Genomic DNA, 19,735 nt, shown 5'->3' with positions numbered 1-19,735 from the left:
TCTCCGGATGGGAGATACCTGTATGTGTTAGTGAGTGTTCTATAATAAATACATCTTTTTATAAATACCCTGTGTGGTTCTTTTTCACTTGATCTATATCAATAAGATTATGTTCTGGTAGAACAAGCTCCTTTACACTCCTTCTAGACTAAGCTTGAAGGCTGCTCTCCACAGCTACCACTTAGAGAGCTTTCTAAGGTTGTCTAAGAGAACTAAAATCATCATAAGGGTTGTCTGGATTGATGTGAGGTTCTCACTTACATACATTTACACCATATTCCAAGACCGCTTCTCACAAGCTTCATAAAGATATAGTAATTCTTCACACCAACCCAAATTCCTTCCAAAACTGGTTTCTACTTTCCATATTAATCAATCAGTTGAACTAACTGTATTCTTCCCTCAACCTGCTTCAGTAGCAGAAAGGGCGTGACACACACTTGATGTCAGAAGAGCGTTACTTTAGTATATTGGAAGGACAAAAGATTTTTGTTGGACAAAGCAACTATTTGTTGCATTTGCTACTCCTCACAAAGGCAATCCTATCTCTAAATCTGGTATTTCAAGATGGATTATTAAATGCATTCATACCTGCTATGCTAAAGCATAAATTAACTTTATGCCTCCGAGAGCACAATCCCCTCTTAAAATAGGAGCATCTACGGCCTTTTTAGGTAACATTCTTATAGCTCACATTTGTAACTCAGCAACATGGTCCACACCACATACATTTACCAAACACTTTTGTGTGGGTGTGTTAACACGCCAACAAGCCAATGTAGGGCAAGCAGTGCAAAAGACACTTTTTCAAATAACTGCAACACCTACTGGTTAGCCTCCGCTCTGGGTTAATACTGCTGTATAGTCTATGCAAGCATGTGTATCTACAGCACACATGACTCAAACGGATTGTTACTTACCCAGTAAGCATCCTTTCTCGTCATGTAGAGCTATATATTGACATGCACCCTCCCACCTCACCTGGTACCTGTAGTTGTTGCAGTTCCCACTATTTACATTACATACGCATGGACATCTCTATACTGCACTCACTTACTCCATTTTCACCCTCTTGCGGGAAAACAATCTAACAATGGAGTTGATGCCCATGCGTACTATCACCGAAAGGAGGTGTCACCTTACCTCGTGACTAGAAAAGACTTCTTCGAATAAAAAACAACTTGCAAACATCCGTACCCAGCAATAGATGGCAGGAGTGTGCTAAGCATGTGAATCTACAGCTCTACGTGCAAAAAACAGATGCTTACTGGGTAAGTAACATAATTCTTTTGTGGGATTACTCCCACTTCTTTTTGTCCCCACTTTGTGAAAAATTTAGAGCTGGTTTACTGACTCTGTGCTCTGGTCACTGACGTCTAGCATCTAGTGCATCAGCTCTGACCCATAAATAATATGTGTAATTGGCTGGTACCTGATTGGCACATTTAGATTATGTGTAAGCCCTATGTCTATGCTACTCTGGATACCCAGGGCCTATTAGTTAAAATGTCACAATGGACTGCATCATCTATTCTGCCATCACTACAGTTACAGTGCAAAGCATATATGCAGGTCTGCCCCTGCAGCCTGAGTGTGAAGTTTCAAAATTGCAAATTCAATTTTCTAAAAGGAACCTGTAGTGTAGTTCCTATATTCCCAATAGGCTCTGCGCATTGGAATAATATATTCAGCAGTGTAGACGTAGGACTGAGGTTATCTAGGTCTCTACTGACTATATAAGACTTAAGGTTTGCCAGCTAGCTCAGAGGTCACTAGAAACTTTCTCGAATAAACGAGGAGGAGTTTAACCTCCCTGGAGAGCCAAGAAGGGATTAGCTTCTGACAACCATAAAACATGACAACTTTGCTCTCCCTGAATAAGAGTGGATCTCTAGAGTCGTGTGAAAACAATAGACAGCTATTTCACTCAGTCAAATGTGCATACTTAGTTTCACCAGAATGCAGAGAAAAGAGAGACTGGCGTTTTCAATAAAAGGTGTTATTTATTGAGCAGTCTTCTTCCTCATACAAGAGAAATGAATTGCCACGAATGTAATGCTCATGGTGAAGTAAAGAGCGTACAGTAAAAGCAGGATTATAAAATAATACTGTAAAAGCATTGATATGGTTTCTTAGCCATATGATACTTTAAAATAGATAAAATATATACATACATATATACATTGACTAATCGTACTCAACTGGTGCTTCTAAATACGCCTACCCCGATGTACCTGACCTAAGCCTAATACGTGGGAAGGAGTAAGTAAGTAGCAGTTTAAGTTAAGTTTGTTTTGCCAAAAATCTGACTCAAGAATTCTCTGTAAAGGTTTAGTCAGTTCCGTACCTGGGTAATCGAAAGCAGGAGGTCTTGTATCTCTTTCTCTGGACTCGATATCCCAGTAACCCGCGAAGGTATCTGGAAACACCGGAGCAGGATTTCTCAGCAGGAGAAAAGACCGCGTCTCTCTGTGCGTCAAGGAGGAGGGGCAGCGTCCGTGGGCTCTCGCATCAGCTGGGCTCTCGGGCAAGTAGATAGCTGCTCTGCTCCAGAATCACCACCGTGTGTTTGCTCAAGGCAACGTTGGTATATTTATACCTGAAAGGTGCCTGGGTTTGACGTAAGGTTGGACATAAGACGGCAATAAAGATGTGACTAAGAACTGCCCGTTCTTACAGTGCTTTACAGGAGTTCTAGGACGAAATCAAAACAAAAGCAAGGGGGATTTCCCAGGTTGCTGGAGGCTTGGTTTTGTTTAGAGAACTCGGTGTGCTTACTAGGGGGCTGGAGAAGTAGCCTTGCTTAATGTGACAGCAGGTGCTACGACTGAATTATGGATATGATTATTATGCCGTTGTATGGATATTATTGATTATAACCGGACAAGGGCATAAATTAGGAATATCGATTCAGGTTCCTAGATAAAACACTACAAACCTTCATCCAGACCAAAATCTGCCCTTTTCATACTTGTAAATCACCCCTAAGGTAAGCCCCAAATGCCCATTGGGAAGGGTGGATGATAGACAAAAAATAGTAGGATATGTGAAATTGTTTTACGTGTCCTGACCGTGACAAATCTCCAAAGTCGTTTTCACTGTGGCAAGGCTGGCATTCCCATAGAAAAACACTGGCTAACATTAAAGCAATTTATAATGTATAACTTAAGTATGGGAATTGCTAACACTATGCTTCAACCACACTAATTAATAGTAATTTGAAATCCAAACTGATGGTCAAGGTGGATTTAAAATTAGTATTTTGAAAATGCCGCTTTTAAAAAGTTTGCATTTTTCGAACTAAAGCCTTCATTCACCACGCGAACGTTTGGCGCACACGGAACCTTCTCATGAGTTGTCGACTTTTGAAATTTAGGATATCTTTTTCAGAGAACATAAAAGAATGGCGTGCTGTACTCTTTGAAGTCGTCCCACCGATGATACTGGGGATAACTTTATCAGAGCCTATTTCGTTTCCAACTCCAGGATACCCTACCCAGAGAACATAAATAGAATGGCGTCCTTTAATTTGTGAAACCTATTCACCGAACATACTGGGGATAACCTTATCAAAGCCAATTTTGGTTTTCCAGGACATTTGAATTGGTGAACGCATGTATGTGGATGCTGCAGCAGCTTCACCTTGGCTCCCCAGATTATTTTGCATAAGCATCGATTCCAACTTCCTCTAGTTCAGGGTACACTTTGATCTTCTATTTCCTTTGGAGAATTATTTGAAATCGTACCGTACCAGCGTTTCAGGGCACTTAATCGCTGCCCTCGCATTATGTACTACTAGAGCTATTTTGCCAATTTATTTGGGATATCAACTAAGCTTTTTATGCTGATAGCTGTTGCGCTATCTGTCCTTTTACATTCGGACGAATGTATAGAGTCTTCTGAACAGTACAATAAGACGGTGACCTGATGAAGGCGAAAATGCCAAAACGCGCGTAGTCCCCACTACCGCCTTGTTTCCATCCATCTGTCTATGTTCTGCTTGTACTGTCTTTCAATTATTAAATTTGTGACAATTAAGTAATTTTTTGATAGGAATGTTTAAACATATAAAAAAATATATACAATGAAAATATGACTGTTAAATAAAATGATAATCATTTTGAATGATGTGGTCCTACATATGTTATATATAGGTCATAACTTTACGAGTTAATTCAGTGGGCTTTCCTACGAAATTGGTCTTTATTGCCTACAGCTAGTTTAACTTGGCTATAGACCTTTATCTACAGTAAAGCTTCCAGTAGCCCATACAGAGTTAATCTCCATCTGGCTGGGGTGAATTGCTCCCAGGAAAGGAAATAAAAAGGCCATGGCTGGGAGAAGGTGCGACCTCCTCACAGGATAGCCTTTGGGATATGACCAAGTGCACATGCTTCAAAGAGACAGCCCCTGCAGATGTAGCTCTCACCTAGATCTGCCATTGTCTAAATAGCAAGAGTGGCACCAAGCTCATTAGAGGAAAAACATGTTGCTGAAGCTGTTTTCCAGGGGTAGTTACTCATTATAATTTATAATGGACCCACCTTGGGGGTGTGTCCACACCTCTGACCTAAGGAATGAAGGGTTTCCACAGCTTGGTTTTGGGCAGACATGCACTTAGGATTGTTTAGTGCCAACTCCCCAGGAATGATGTCAGAGTAGGAAGGGTTTCTTCTGGGAACTTTTTCTCTATTGTACAGGGAGTCTCCCTCACCCACACGTTAATGCCAAAGGTAAAATGTGTACCCCTGCAGACCCTCTTCAGAGCCCTGTTGGGCCTGTGGAAAACAGGCGGAGGACTGCACCTGCACAACCAAAAGACTAGAACTCAAGAAGAACTGAGCTTGTTTTACGTGTGAATAGAAACCCCAAGGGCTGGACCAACTTCCACTTGATCCCAGTACAGGCGAGTGGACTTCTTTGGCTAGTTGGCTAGTATTCCGTTTTGCTCCAAGAACAAAAAAAGCTGCAGGAAGCCTACAGCAAAGAAGAGTCCAGCTGGTCAGTGCCAACTGGATTTGCCCTAGACCCTGATGGTAACGTCTGAGAGATTGAGCCCTAACTTGGGTGTAAACTTTACCACACATATCCCTTTAATAGTTATGCCTTTACCATGCAATTTCATGGAAAACGAAATGACTACTAAAGGGATATGTGTGATAAAGGAATGTGTTTTTCAGACGCTTATGTGGTTAGGGCAGCGTTTTAGAGGCACACGTGGTTTAGCCATGTGTGCCACTTTCATACAGATTAGAGATGCAAGGTGGAATGGGTGAACTGAATGGGACTCTTTCCTGTTGGCTTTGCATGCCAACACATATGAGAATCCTCTTCCCGCCCCCATAGAGAGAAGATGAATTTTCTCAAAAAGCAGGGGTTGTGTACAATTACCACATTGTCGCTGTCTCAATCGTGCGCATAGTGCGATGAGAATATAGCTTGACCTGGGACTTGGTCCTCCCACTGGGCCCTTCCAACAGGAATATGGAGTCTGTCGCAATTTGTGCCGGTTTTAAGTAGTACTTAGGGTGCATTATGGGTCAGCAATACTCTATGATGCTTACTGTTGCTTCCGAAGAGCCTTGTTTTTTGTTTAAGGCGTTTTTTCACATATATTGTGGATGTGAGGAAAAACACTTGTAATGGATAACCAGAGTACTAATTACAGTGGTAAAGCATATCAGAACTCTTGTACTCCTGTATTGGTCGCGTACTAGTTTAAAAAAATATATTTTTTTTAAACTGTGTCATATAAACTGTGATTCTTGAGGTGGAGGAAGAGTCTCTATATAGTGTTCCAAGGAAGCCTACCCATGTCTGCAGCGAGATGTCAACTGTTTGCATATTTGTACTAGCGATAGCTTGCCAGAAGAATTTAGAGTTTTTATCTCTGTGTGTTCTCTGCGGTTTGCTGCGATTTATCTTTAAAAGCGGTTAAGCATTCATTGGCCAAAAGTGTAGCTTTAGAATTCTGGATCACCCAGACACTTGTCTTTGTGATCTGTTCTGCCTCTCAGATTCATGAACAGATCTTGTTTGATGAAAAGCCATTTTAAGCAAAGAATCATATGATCACTTAAAGAATTCCTGGCATCTTCCCTTCAGTAAGTAAATTAAATAGGGCATAGGTGGCCACCTATCTATTGGTTGAGACCGGGATATGAACAAGACTTCCATTAATTCTTTGTTTTCCCTAATTCTCTAAAATATGGCAGGTAGGAGAATACTTTGTTTATCTGCCGTGCAGTTGTCCGAGGATTGTGTGGCGATTGGCCATGATTCTTTGACAGTCTTATCTGGTGACCCAGAATTAACCATGCTTATAACTATAGTTGTCTCAGCAACTGAGACAGCTCTAAACTCAGCGAAAGACTAAGCAATTCTAACCAAGTAATCATTTTACCTAGAGTTTAGCCTCCACTAAGACCTAGAGACCCAAGCACTCCTGGAGATTTCAGAGCTGACCAATTCGCAGCTTATCTGATAACATTGGCCTTCTCACCACTGTTGTAAATTAGAATGCCTAGCATTAAGAAAACTATGTAGAGTTTTAGATTGACCCCAAAAGCTACTAGCACCTTATCTTCATCATTAAAGATAATAGTTTTAAGTGTTTTGAATTAGTTCTGTTTATTATGGACGATGTGTTGACATGCCAATGGCAAGCCCATTTGGGGCCATCCAGGGCCTGAGGCCGAAACACTGCCCGTTTGACCTCCCCACAAAGAGTTTACTACTCTGCCCTCAAACTCAGCAACTTAGCACCAGCACCACTGAGGGACTGCGTGAATTATATGCAGGTTGGTGGCTCCCACTCTAAATGCTATTAATGTGGCTTCACCCTAGAGCTAAATATAAGTGGGATCCAAAGTCTGACTCTCACTAGACACTTTGGTTGTCTCTCGATTAATTGCGGCTTTTTATCTAAACCTAAACAAGAAGTTTTTGATATCTTGAACGACATGCACCAAGATGCCCAATTCCTCACGGAAACTTGGCTTTCTGAAAACCTCAGCGCCCTATATCTTAGATGCATTGCCGACTGGCTTCGGGATAGTTGGAAGCGATTGCTCGTCCCAGCGTGATGGAGGCATGGCAATTTTTTTAAAACTCACCTTTAAGTCCACCTTCATTGAGGTGGACACAGACGGATGTGAGGCAGCACATTTTTCGCTAGCTCTTTCAAGTAGTAGCACTCTAACGGGACTGGCCATTAAATCTACCTCAACCATTGCAGATATCATCACCCTTTGGCTCTACGCCACAATAAGCTGATAGTCTTGGGTGATCTCAACCTTTATTTTGAAGATAGCTCTTGCCTAGGAGTGACTTCTTTAACTAGTGACCTAGAAACCATACGTCTGCTCCAACTTGTGTCCAGACCCATGATGTCAAAGGGCTCTCGTTGGATCCCATTTTTTCCAACTTTCCTTCTCTTTCAGTGAAAACGCTGCCCTGATCACGATTTGATCCCCTTTTCCTTTCCTCTTTCTAAACCTTCCAACTACGCATGCAAGGGACAATCTGTCATTTCTAGGAAATGGGCCAAGGTCAACTCTGAGACCTTCACAGCTGCCCTAGCTGCTTCTAATCCTAATATAGGAGCGATGCATGGCTCACCCTTAGATGGTATAGACCACCTAGCTCCCAAATGGAATACTGAAACCCTTCCTTCTGCGCCTTGGTACTATGAGCACTTAGAGGCGGCCATGAAATGCTGCAAGTGCCTTAAACGTGACTGGAAAAAAGATTGTAGTCCGACCAGCCACTCTCGCTATAAACTAGCGCTAAAACTGTACCACAAGCTCATCAGAAGCTCACAAAGAAAGTTCTATGTTCAGAAAATCAACTCTGCAGTTAAACCATCTAAACAACTCTTCTCCATACTTAAATCATTATCCTCTCTCGAAGGGGTCTACTACTGCCGCTCTTTCTATGGAAAATTCCAATAACATAGCCACCTTCTTTTTCTTGAAATTGGCCAAGTTTTATGACACCTTTCCCATCTAAACCCAGAAGGCAGGTTCTCCACCAGCCATGGTCAACCACGGTGGGCTGGTCAGTCTTACCGTCCCTCTCCCTTGATGAAATACATACTCTCTTCCTGCAAATCAAGTCCGGCTCCCCTCTGGACCCAGCCCCGCACAACATTCTTCGCTTGGGTTCAGCAGCTTTTCTTTCTCATCCTAAATAGCTGGTACCATGTCCCTCAACTTAGGTCTAGTCCCCAAGAAATGGAAGCATGCTACGATGCACTAGTACGTAATAAAAACTCCCTCTAGATCCTTCTAGCCTTGAAAACCTTAGACCCAGCTCTCTTATGCCATTCTGTGCAAGAATCCTCAAAAAACATGTGAATAATGTGCTACCTAGCTTCATTGAATCCAATGACCTGCTCCATTCCTTCCAATCTGGGTTCAGGGCTAATCATTCTGAGACAGAGCACTGACAAAGGTCAGACCTCGTCCCTGATATTGCTTGACCTGAGCCCGGCTTTCGACACAGTCTCCCATGTCCTCTTGGTACAGAGGCTAGGGGAGTGCGGGGTTAGATGCAGTGCGCTTAAATGGTTTACTTCCTTTCTTCATGATCAAACCTTCCAGGTTATCCAAAAGCCTTGTGCATCTGAGTTTCTTACTCTGCCACAGGGAGTCCCGCAGGGCACTGTTCTTAGCCCCATTCATTTTTAATATATACACCGACCCCTAAGCAGAGATCATTGACAGACACAAGATGTAATTAGTGTTGTATGCTGATGACACTCAATTAATTATTACGTTCTCTGTCTGAAGCTGCTTCAGCAAATCAATTTAAATCCTGCCTATCTGAGGTCGCCACCTGGATGGCGGACAGCTGTCTGAAATTAAATGCCAATAAAACAGAAATCTTGAAAGTGAGTAGAGCCCCTTGACCTGGACTTAGGCCTAGTAGCCGGACACCCTAGGCCAGCTCACAGAACCCAAATTTAGTCAAAAACATGGGAGTGTGGTTTGAACTCACCAGATCAGCGGTGTCGCTGGGAAATGTTTTGGCATTCCAAAGACCCTTTGAAAAATCCTGGATCCACTCCCGCTGGAGTCAGGGAACCCAGTGTTCATGCCCTAGCACCATCACAGCTTGATTACTGCAACGTCCTATATCTGTGAGCCATCAAGGGCAACTTGAATAAGCTTCAAGTGTTCAAAATGCTGCGGCTTGGCTGGTACCGTCTTCCTAGAAGATCTTCTGGTACAGCGGCTTTGGGCCAACTTCGCTGGCTTTCAGTGGCAAAAGAATCAATTTCAAAGCCATGTGCTTCAGTCGCATAATTCTATCCCAGCAAGGTCCCAAATATCTCCTATCTTTTATCCAACTGTATGCTCCTTCTCGTGATCTTACATCTTCCACAGTTAAGCTAGCATGGGTGTCTCTGGCAAATTGAGCCAGACTAAGGGCACGCTCTTTCCTTTATAGCTTTGGAAACCTGGAATTCTCTACCACCATATCTGAGAGCAGAACCCACTGAGAAAATCTACAGGAGCAAACTGAAAACTTTACTATTCTTCTCCCCCTAATCCGTACATCCTCTACGCCTCCATCCCCCATCTGCAATTTGTTATCGTTCTTGCCTCCGTAGGTCCTTTGTCTCAGCGCGGGGACACAATGTTCTCGTGTATCCAGGCGCTTTATCAATCAATTGTTAGAATTATTATTTTCATTATTATTATTACTCAATAAATCACTGACTGGACATTGATGTTAAGAATGATGGACGTTGTCCTTGTGAATAAGTCTTATGACTTTTTAAGTGCCTCCACCAGTATAGCTCCGCTTCCTGATTTTGACCAAGTAAAGTGCCTAAATGGAATAAATGTACTATTTCAGTAGTAATTACCAGTATTGTGATGCTGAAACACCAGTGTTAAATAGAATCCTCAAATGATACTCCCAAGTCATAACTCTCTGTCCCAGGGGCCAGAGAAAAGTTATCAAACTGAATGACAATTACCAGTGCACATATTTTAATGCATGGTTCAGTACTGTGCCCTTACTAAAAAAGAGGAATTTTTTACACTCTTGTAGGAAGCTGGCTCTCTATATACTATACCAAGATGAGGTATAGTGTGCACAGAGTCCAGTTGAACCTCAAAGGTAGGCAGAGGTAAAAGTAGATAGCCCTTACTTTATATGTGTGGTAGTGTGGACGAGCAGTAAGGCTTTATCAGAGGTTACTGTTAAGCATTTGTTTTAAACACTCAAGGACTGAACTTAAACTAATTTTGTTTGTATAAAAATACTAAGTTATTTTATTTCTAGAACCAAGCCAAGCCTGGCACAGGTCTCCAGTCGGGATTGCCGGGGAGACCTCATTGTGGTGTGGGCCACTCAAACTCGGGCCGTGGGCATTGCATGCAGAGTGGTGCAGACTCGCATTTTTGGCTGGAGCCTGAGTCTGTGGGTGAACAAATCCGGCGTTCACGGGAGACAAAGTCTTTGGGCTGGAAGGCAGGGCAGGTCTTTCAGGTTCTTGGGGCTGCTGGCTGCAGGAGACACCAGGATTTCGCTTCTGCAGGTTCGAAGTGGGGACAGACCAGTAGGGCTGGGACCAAGTCCGTGGGCATCCTCCTTCCTTAACTTTAGCATGGCTTCTTTGGTCCTCCTTCTTTTCTTCTTAATCGGTTCTTGTCTGAGGAGGCAAGGTTCAGGGTCTCCCTAAATACTAGATTTAAGGTAGTTACAGGTAAGTAAAGTTTGCTACCTATGGGTCCTTTGGGAAACATCCTTTACAACGCAACTTTTACAACGCACTACCATTACGACGTAACTATTACAACGCAAGTCATTACAACGACTTGCGCTGGAGGGCGCTCTAGGATAGGGAATAGTTTAATTACTATCCAACACCTTCCCTACTATCCACGGGGACTGAAGTTGGAATAGTAAATTAAACTATTCACTATCCAGCGCCCCCCAACGCAAGTCGTTGTAACGACTTGCGTTGTAACAGTTGCGTCGTAATGGCTGGCGTTGTAAAAGCATGCGTTGTAATGTCATACATCCGGTCCTTTCCTTGGGGTGGGTGCAACCCCTATTTTGCCACCCTCCAATGGGAGGGGGGCATATGCCTCACTCTGTTTGACTGGGTCCCCCCATCTGCAAGATGGCGGGGACTCAGAGTTGTGCTTCACCTCACATCGCGAACCTGAGGGGTGGGGTTGGCAAAGGTGGGCAAACCTCCCTTCCTCACTTGGTTTTCCCGCCGATTCTCAAGCCCTAAATTGGGGTCTGAACCGGTATGGGCCAGTTGCTGGAAGCAGCAAAAGGTCTGTGGAAGCTCACAAAGACGGTCAAGCCTTTGAAGTTTCCCCTCCGTGGATACTGCCCAACCTGGGGGAAGAGGCTTGGCACCTCGTCCCAGGTTGTGCATTGTTTCAGACCCCCTAGAGCAGCAGGCTCTCGACACAGGGGTCCAGAAACCTGTCTTGTGGCGGCAGCTGGACCTTAGTGTTAGGTCGTTTTTCAGGGGACATCGCTAAGATGCGCTCTATGTGCATTTTTCATTAAATATGTGCAGAGAAGTTTTATACCGAACGTCCCAATTTCTTAGTGAAGCCATTTTGGTACTGTGACGTTAGTAATGAGAAACTCCCAGCACTATATACTCTTACTGGCATTACTGCACTTAAAATGTATAAGAATTGGCTTAGACACTTAGACACTGTAGGGGTGCAGGGCTCAAGTACCTGTACTCTCACCGCTAGTATAGTGCACCCAGCTAGAAGAGTGGCTGATCTATGGCAGGGCAGTGGGTTGTAGGCATGGTACAGGGTTGTGCGCCATATCGACTCTTACCTTTGTTCTGCACCATACCACACAGCCTGCAAAGTGTGTGTGTGTGTGTGTGTGTGTGTGTGTGTGTGTGTGTGTGTGTGTGTGTGTGTGTTCTTGTGTGTGTGCTTGTGTGTGTGTGCTTGTGTGTGTGTGTGTGTGTGTGTGCTCGTGCTTGTGTGTGTGCTTGTGTGTGTGTGTGTGTGTGCTTGTGTGTGTGTGTGTGTGTGTGTGTGCACGTGCTTGTGTGCTCTCTATTCCCACCCCCCCTTGCTTCTGCAGCGTCCTTGTGCATCTGTCACAAATGCCCAGTAGGAACATAATCCCCACACTGCTTTCAGTTAGTAAAGAGGTACCCACATGCTTGGTAAAAATCAATACTTAGATGTTCTTGGCTAGCTTTCAAAGGAAAAGAATCATACAGACACGGCACAACAATGTAAAAGAAAATGATTTCCCATAGTGAACTGCTTTTTCAAATGACCCACACGTTTTCCAGATGATGAAACTTCTTTGCACCCTTGGCTACACAGCATACTACATAGTTTAAGGCCACCAAAGTCCATAAAGCTAATAGTATGCATATTAATTTAATAGCAAGCTTCTTCCCTATCAGGTAATACAAATATTATCCCAGTTTTTCTTTGTTTCTCAAGACAAGAAAGACCTATTGATGCCTCCTTGTAATAACTGAACACAGAGCACCGGGCTAACTTTATCTCATGACCTAAATAGAAATTCTTCATTGAGGAAATCTTTATTTGTCTGATGGGCAGAGCATCAGGAAGGTCCATTAAATGCCCACCTTTAACCCTTCCTCTACTACAATCAAATCTTAATGGGGTGCTAACTAACTCCATTACTGAACTACTGAAAAGGGATTTAAGTACATGAGTGTCTAGACAGACACGTAGTTGCGAGAAATAATGAATGTTTTTTGAAACAGCAAATTCAACAAAAGAGTTGAAGACAAGTGCAGGAAAGAATATATGAATAATTGACAATAGCAATCAAAGAGGGAAGCAGTGAAAAAAAAACTGATTATCTACACAGGAAAAACCCATAAACCATGATAACCACTGCTTTTTACAGGTTTTAAAAACATTGAAACATTATGGAAAAAACCGTAACCCGGTATTACGGCAAATTGAAACTTAATATAGGAAAGCCTATACATCTAGTTTGATAGCTCTTGCAGTATGTAGTTTTCAATTTGGACCGCACTATCATGTCACTCATCATAATCCTGATTACTGCTTCCTCTGAAGTATAGCCCTGATCATGCGGTCTTTCCTGTAACCACGTTGCCGTCTTCGCAAATGGGTAAACCAGCCCAGTCTCTCTTTAGGTGTTCTTGTAATTGTACAACCTGATAAGCATGTGGAAGGGGCTGTGCAAGAATTGTGTGTGCTGGGATTGTGTAAAATTAACAAGATGATCCTTGTACCAACTGAGGAATTTGTGCTTAACCAATAAATGTTATTCTGGTAAATTCATTTTAATCCAGTTTTTCACTATTTCTCTAAAACAGCTCATTATTTGTATCATCCATCAAATCAACATCTGTGTCTTCGTATGGTACACTTTTTTGCAAAAATTGTGAACCTTTTGTGAAATTTACACAGTTGTCTCTGCTGATTTGGCCAAAGATTCTGTTGCCTTCTCTTTTATTGGATGCATTTTGGTGTAGTTATAAAACTTGGGTAATTGTTAAATTTAGATAAACATAAATCGTATCAGAACTATAACTCTTTATTTGCACTTAATTCTGTAAACCTAATTAGTATATACTTTTTGCTTTGAAATGTAGGGTTCAATTAAACATGGAGAATCCTATACAAATAAATGTTTGTTATATTTCTCTAGGTTACAATACGAGCTACTTTTGGATCTCTGCACGTTGAATCATCAGCCACATCTCCTGAAAGTACAAGCTCTTCTTCACATTTTGAGCCCACTTCAAAATTTAAGAATCTTAACTCCAAACCAGCAAGCGCTGCAGCCAAAGCTAGCACATCCAAATCACAACCTGATGCAAGTAATTCAAAGTCAAAGCCTAGTACAAGCAGTTCGAAATCACAGACTAATGCAAACATTTCAAAATCGCAGCCAAATGCAAGTCAGTCTAAATCTCAGTCAACAAGTCAGTCAAAATCCCAGTCAAGCACAGTTCAAACAAAGCCACGGCCTAACACAGGTCCTTCAAAATTGCAAACAAATGCCGGTTCTATTAAAACCCAATCCAGTGCAAATCAGTCAAAAGTGCAGCCTCCAACTCTGAAGAAAACGAATACTGTCACCAGCATGAAAAAAACAAAAACTGGCAACACTGCTTTAAAGAATTTAAGGTATGGTTATTATGTTTGCTATTTTCACACCTCATTAAATCAAGAATATTAAGAATAACTATTTTGAGCTTTTTAAAGTCTCACCTTCCTTAATGGTGCAAGCTACAAAAGACCGGTTGTCAACATGTATTGGCCTTCCATTGCTTATCATTAGTTGGCTTTATTGTTGCTTTGTTTTGCTTGCTTCTCATCCTATGGCCTGCTTTCCTCTTCTTCGTTGTCCCTCCCCTGGGGTACAGCCTCTCTACAATCCTTTTGATTAGATGAATTGTAGCCTTCCAGTACTCCTTCATGTGTTCACTACGAGTGAGGAACACATATTCTATTTGGTTATTCACCTAGAGGGCATGATTTCAAACTCCGTCCGTGTGCTCCTACCAAATACTTGCCCCTGCGCTCAGTGTTGCTTTCTCCTTCATGTGCAGCTCACTCTCTCGTTGATTTCTCCCACTGCCAAACTACATCATGTGTAATAGTTTGCGCTGTCCCTTGTATACTTCTCTTACCCCATTCAGTTTTATTTCCCCCCTCGTGCAAGTTTTTCCCATCCTCCACCCACCTTTATTTTTACTACAAATGTCACGCCTCCCCATCCACCCCCATTTCATTCCCCTCATTTGCTTTTTGGTTCCTCTTTCCTCCAATGTCCTTTTTAGGTCTCGCCTGGCTTGAGCAGCGTATGCGCTGCTCTCGCCATGCAAGGGCTTCTTGGAATCAATACGATTCCAGAAGTTGTGTTGCTGCTCCTCCTACAATTTTGATTAGTGCACATCGCTTTGTTTCATGGATGATGCAAAAGACTGTGTAATCATTACACTGCGGGTTGCTACCCTGTCTGCTTTTAGCCCGCCCATTGGGATTGGATTGTTTACTTGCGGCGGGGACAGTGTCTCTTAATTAGCCGCTAAGCACTTTTTTTTTACTATTACCGCGTTTAGATTCAACAATGGCTGACGGGCCTTTTCATTTTTCTGGCATGGCGGCTTGTAGTTTTAGATCGCGTGAACCGGACCCGAAGGACACGTTCAATTTTGGGTAGGCATGTGGAGATTGAGGGATTTGCCTCAATCACTTGATGTTGAGCCGACGCCGAGGCTGGTTTCATTTATCTGGCGTGACGGCTTGTTTTTTTTTAATGAACAGTCTTAAACGGACATGCACGCTGGCAGGAGGAGCGCTCACTGTTCCGTTTAATGTTGACTGTGGGTAGCAGTGCACCAAACTAGACAGGTTGGCAAAAGTACCTGCTCTGGTGGGAAACCGTCGCACAGCTCATCTGACCATCCTCGCTGTGGCAGTAGCACTGTCCGCCTCATCCCGGGACAGCTCCACTCAGTGCCGCTGGAGTAGCACCATTCACATGCGAAGCTTCACTTCTTTTTTTTCCTCCCATGTAGTTTAGGGAGGAGGGGGGAGTTAGTTCCACGATAGCAGGGAGGGGTAATGTGTGTATTTATTTCTTTGCCTTCCCAGCGATAAAATTGGCCCGTGACGGAAGTCCCCGCTGGGCCGCCGGCCTGGAATTGGCTGCTGCGTCAGGCTGGGTGCTGCTTGCATTCCCCCCCCCCCCCCCCCTTCCCGACCCCTCTCCTTCTGGTTATTCCTGGAAGTGCTGAGGGAGCTGTTTGTAAGGGGTAGGACTTTTCTCAATCTGAGCTCTTTCAGCTTTTTATAAAATATTTTTATTATGCTTCCCTACAGTGTGTTGTAAATGTCGTTAGACAACATGCACAGTGTGAATAGCAGGAAGTCAACCCCTCCCCCTCCTCCCCTGGAAGCGCAGCTCTTTTATATTATCCAGTATTATGGGTGTCTTTCATAGATTCACATGTCTGAATCATTCCCCGTCGTCGGGATGGGAGTCCCTGGTACATAAAAAGTAATGTCCTATAGACATATATATAGAAAAGTAGGCCTAGAGACCTCACCTTAGCAACATATCCATGTCCTTTTGTAAAAAGGACCAAACTATAGAGAAGAGCCAATCAGCTGCCACCTCCCTCTAGAACCTTCCTGTCAGGAGCCTCAGTCCCTCAGATTTTCTACCGCACGTTGTGCTAAGGGAGTCTCCTCTGAGCTCTGCTCAGATTCTGTGTTTTTTCAGTTCATTAAATAACTTTGTTGTCAAGGATTCTTTTCTACTATGGATTATCTTCAAATACATTCGTTAAAGAAGGTCTGGTAAGGAAGGGCGACTTTTAATATGGTGTCAAACACTAAGACCAGAAAGGAGGTATATTATTTTCTCCAGTGACCGTGATGAGGCGTTGACCTCAACATCTAGGAGATCTCAAAAGAGAAGAAAATGTCCTCAAACTCATTCCTCAGGGGAACGTCCTGAGAAGGCCCTCAAAAAGACCACTCATGGGTCTTCTGGGCGCAGTTCTTCAAAATCTCCTCACTCTGTGGAAAAGGAGAGTAAAAAACTTGCTTTTGGAGAAAAATCATGTAAAAAAGACGACTTCTGAGCCGTCAAAATCACCTCCTCTGGTCATAGGACCCTTCAGGAAGGCGTCTTCTATACCTCCTGAGGTAAAGACTAAGAAGCCAACATCGTCGACGAAGAAACCATCATCATTGCCTATTACAGCCTCTTCGTCTACGATCGCCTCGTCTACGATGGCCTCATCTACGATGGCCTCATCTACGATGGCCTCGTCTAAGACGGCTCGTCGACGACGGCCTCGTCTATGACTGCTCGTCTACGACGGCCTTTTTACGGCGTCGACGATGGCCTCATCTACGATGGCCTTGTCTACGATGGCTTCATCTACGATGGCACTAAAAGGTATGATCCATTAGTCGCATCCCTATAAGCACACGCTGATTCCTCTGTCAAGAAATGAGGATTCCACACTAGGTCATAACGTGGGTATATTTAATTTTTATTCCAATTTATCTTGTTTTGAATTTCTTTGGTTTTATTAAAATTGTATAAACATATTCATAGTGGCATTACTGAAGCAAAATCCAATGCATTTTGGGCATATGGAACGCCCTTCATCAGGGAACAATACTGAAAAATGAAACAATAACACAAAATATATACTGAAACTATCGTTATGATCTACCAGTTATATGTCTGGCGACGGGGACTCTGTCGTCTGTTTCGTTGAGTCACATGATCGGACTTCCAACCAATAGAAACACGAGCACTAGAATACTAGGAAATGCGCGGAGTATGCCAGTTTGTTTGGACCGTTCGGTATAACTTGTTGAGTCGGAAGGTTGGAAGCTGGACTAAGAAGCTTCAGTAATGCTGCTATGAATATGTTTATACAATTTGAATAAAACCAAAGAAATTCAAAACAAGATAAATTGGAATTAAAATGAAATATACCCACGTTATGACCTAGTGTGGAATCCTCATTTCTTGACAGAGCAATCAGTGTGTGCCTATAGGGATGCGACTAATGGATCATTAGGAGCACACCTTTTAGTATATGACAGACGCCCACGGACGGAGGATGCCACCTATAGAGCACCCAATAAGTTTGGAAAACCATAATTAAACGCACAAACGCAATCACCAAAGGAAAGGCTGTGCACCCAACTCAACCAATCAGATCCTCATCTACGATGGCCTCATCTACGATGGCCTCATCTACGTTGGCTTCATCTACGTTGGCTTCATCTACGTTGGCTTCATCTACGTTGGCTTCATCTACGGTGGCTCGTCTACGATGGCTCGTCTACGATGGCTCGTCTACGATGGCTCGTCTACGATGGCTCGTCTATAATGGCTCGTCTACAATGGCTCGTCTATGACGGCTCGTCGACGACGGCCTCGTCTATGACTGCTCGTCTATGACGGCCTGTTTACGGCGTCGACGATGGCCTAGTCTACGATGGCCTAGTCTACGATGGCCTCGTCTACGATGGCCTCGTCTACGATGGCCTCGTCTACGATGGACTCGTCTACGATGGACTCGTCTACGATGGACTCGTCGACGACGGCCTCGTCGACGACGGCCTCGTCTATGACTGCTCGTCTACGACGGCCTGTTTAAGGCGTTGACGATGGCCTTGTCTACGATGGCCTCATCTACGAGGGCTCGTCTTCGATGGCTCGTCTGACGGCATCGTCATCGACGGCCTCGTCTATGACTGCGTCTACGACGGAGACGATGGCCTAGTCTACCATGGCCTCGTCTACCATGGCCTCGTCTACTGTGGCCTCCTCTACGATGGCTCCTCTACGATGGCTCGTCTACGACGGCATCGTCGACGACGGCCTCGTCTACGACGGCATAGTCTATGACGGCAATCTCGTCGACGGGCTCGTCGACGAGGGAAAATCCGACAATTGTGAAATCTCTTATAATGTGATAGAGAGGGCTGCTCAACGTTTTAAGATCTCAATGGTCTCTCAAGAACAGGTGTGCTTCTTGTATGACTTCAAAGATCCTCTCAGGAAGGCAGTAAGGTCAATACCGATTATCGATTACCTATAGTCAGAAGGGGTAAAGGTCATGCAGAACCCCTCCTCTGTATCACCAGTGATCCCTCAGTTGGATAAGAAGTATAGGGCGCCAGATACAGCAACGGCGTGTTTAACAGGACATCCTAAGCCGGACTCCGTGGTGACACAGGCGGCCCAGAAGACCTCCAGGAATCCTTTGGCCCCTTTGTCGCTTCCTCCTGGGAGGGAAGAAAATTGAACAACATTGGGAACAGGTTTTCCTCAATGTCGGCAATGACGGTAAAGGCCGCGAACGCCCTAGCGCTCTTGGGATGCTATAATAGACAATTGTGGGCACACATAGCCCCACACTTGTCGGAATTGCCAGATTCATCCAAAGAGGAAATAAAGAGGATTCTGCTAGGTGGTGAAGCATCGGCGTCAGAAACTATAGACTGCGCGATGGATATCGCTATGACAGGGTTCCGCCAGTTGGCTGGAGCAGCAGTCTTGCGGCTTCACGGATGGCTAAAGGCAACCTCTTTCCGTCCTGAGGTGCAAACAAAGATTTTGGACATGCCATATGAAAGCCAGTTACTATTTGGCACAAAAAATTGACGAAGCAGACACTGCGAGAGCTTTGGGCACTCTTCAGTATAAGAACCAGTCCTTTAGTAGAAATAGAGGAACAGGACAGTCTTCCTACAGAGGAAATTATCAATAAGTCTTCCTGCTCTTCAGGCCAGAGTAGACCGCAATACCAACAGCGCCAATAACAGCAAAACAAGCAATCCTCTTTTGGGAAGTAGTCCTTTCAAGGTAAAGGACAGCGGAAATAACAAAAATCTACGGCTGCTTCTTCGGGAGATCTCGATTATGCTGCAGAAAGGAGCAATAGAGAGAGTACCTCCATCTCAGAAGGGAAAAGGGGTTTATTCCCGCTTCTTTTTGATCCAGAAAAAAGACAAGAAGTGGAGACCAATCTTGGACCTCAGGGCCCACAACAAATTCCTAAGAAGCAGTCGTTTCGCATGGTAACGATCCAGGAGGTCTTGCACCTACTGTAAGAGCAGGATTTTAGGGCGTCCCTAGACCTACAGGATGCTTACTTCCATATCCCAATTCACAGGAATCACAAAAAGGTACTTGCGATTTGCAGTAGCGGGCAGACACTTGC

At 43.8% G+C, this 19,735-nt stretch overlaps 1 protein-coding gene across 4 annotated transcripts in view; it reads left to right on the top strand.

The window, feature by feature from the left end:
* Positions 1-19,735, top strand: part of ZNF280D (zinc finger protein 280D) — a 722,832-nt gene that overhangs the window by 374,414 nt on the left and 328,683 nt on the right. For all 4 annotated transcript variants that reach the window (XM_078684884.1, XM_078684882.1, XM_078684883.1 and 1 more), the window contains exon 13: positions 13,675-14,156. In XM_078684884.1, coding sequence (XP_078541010.1) covers positions 13,675-14,156 — 482 coding nt within the window. The remainder of the gene's footprint in view (positions 1-13,674; positions 14,157-19,735) is intronic.

The sequence above is a fragment of the Lissotriton helveticus genome, chromosome 3_2 (assembly GCF_964261635.1).
Source record: "Lissotriton helveticus chromosome 3_2, aLisHel1.1, whole genome shotgun sequence".
NCBI classification, from domain to species: Eukaryota; Metazoa; Chordata; class Amphibia; order Caudata; family Salamandridae; genus Lissotriton; species Lissotriton helveticus.
This window is presented reverse-complemented; position numbering and strand designations above follow the sequence as displayed.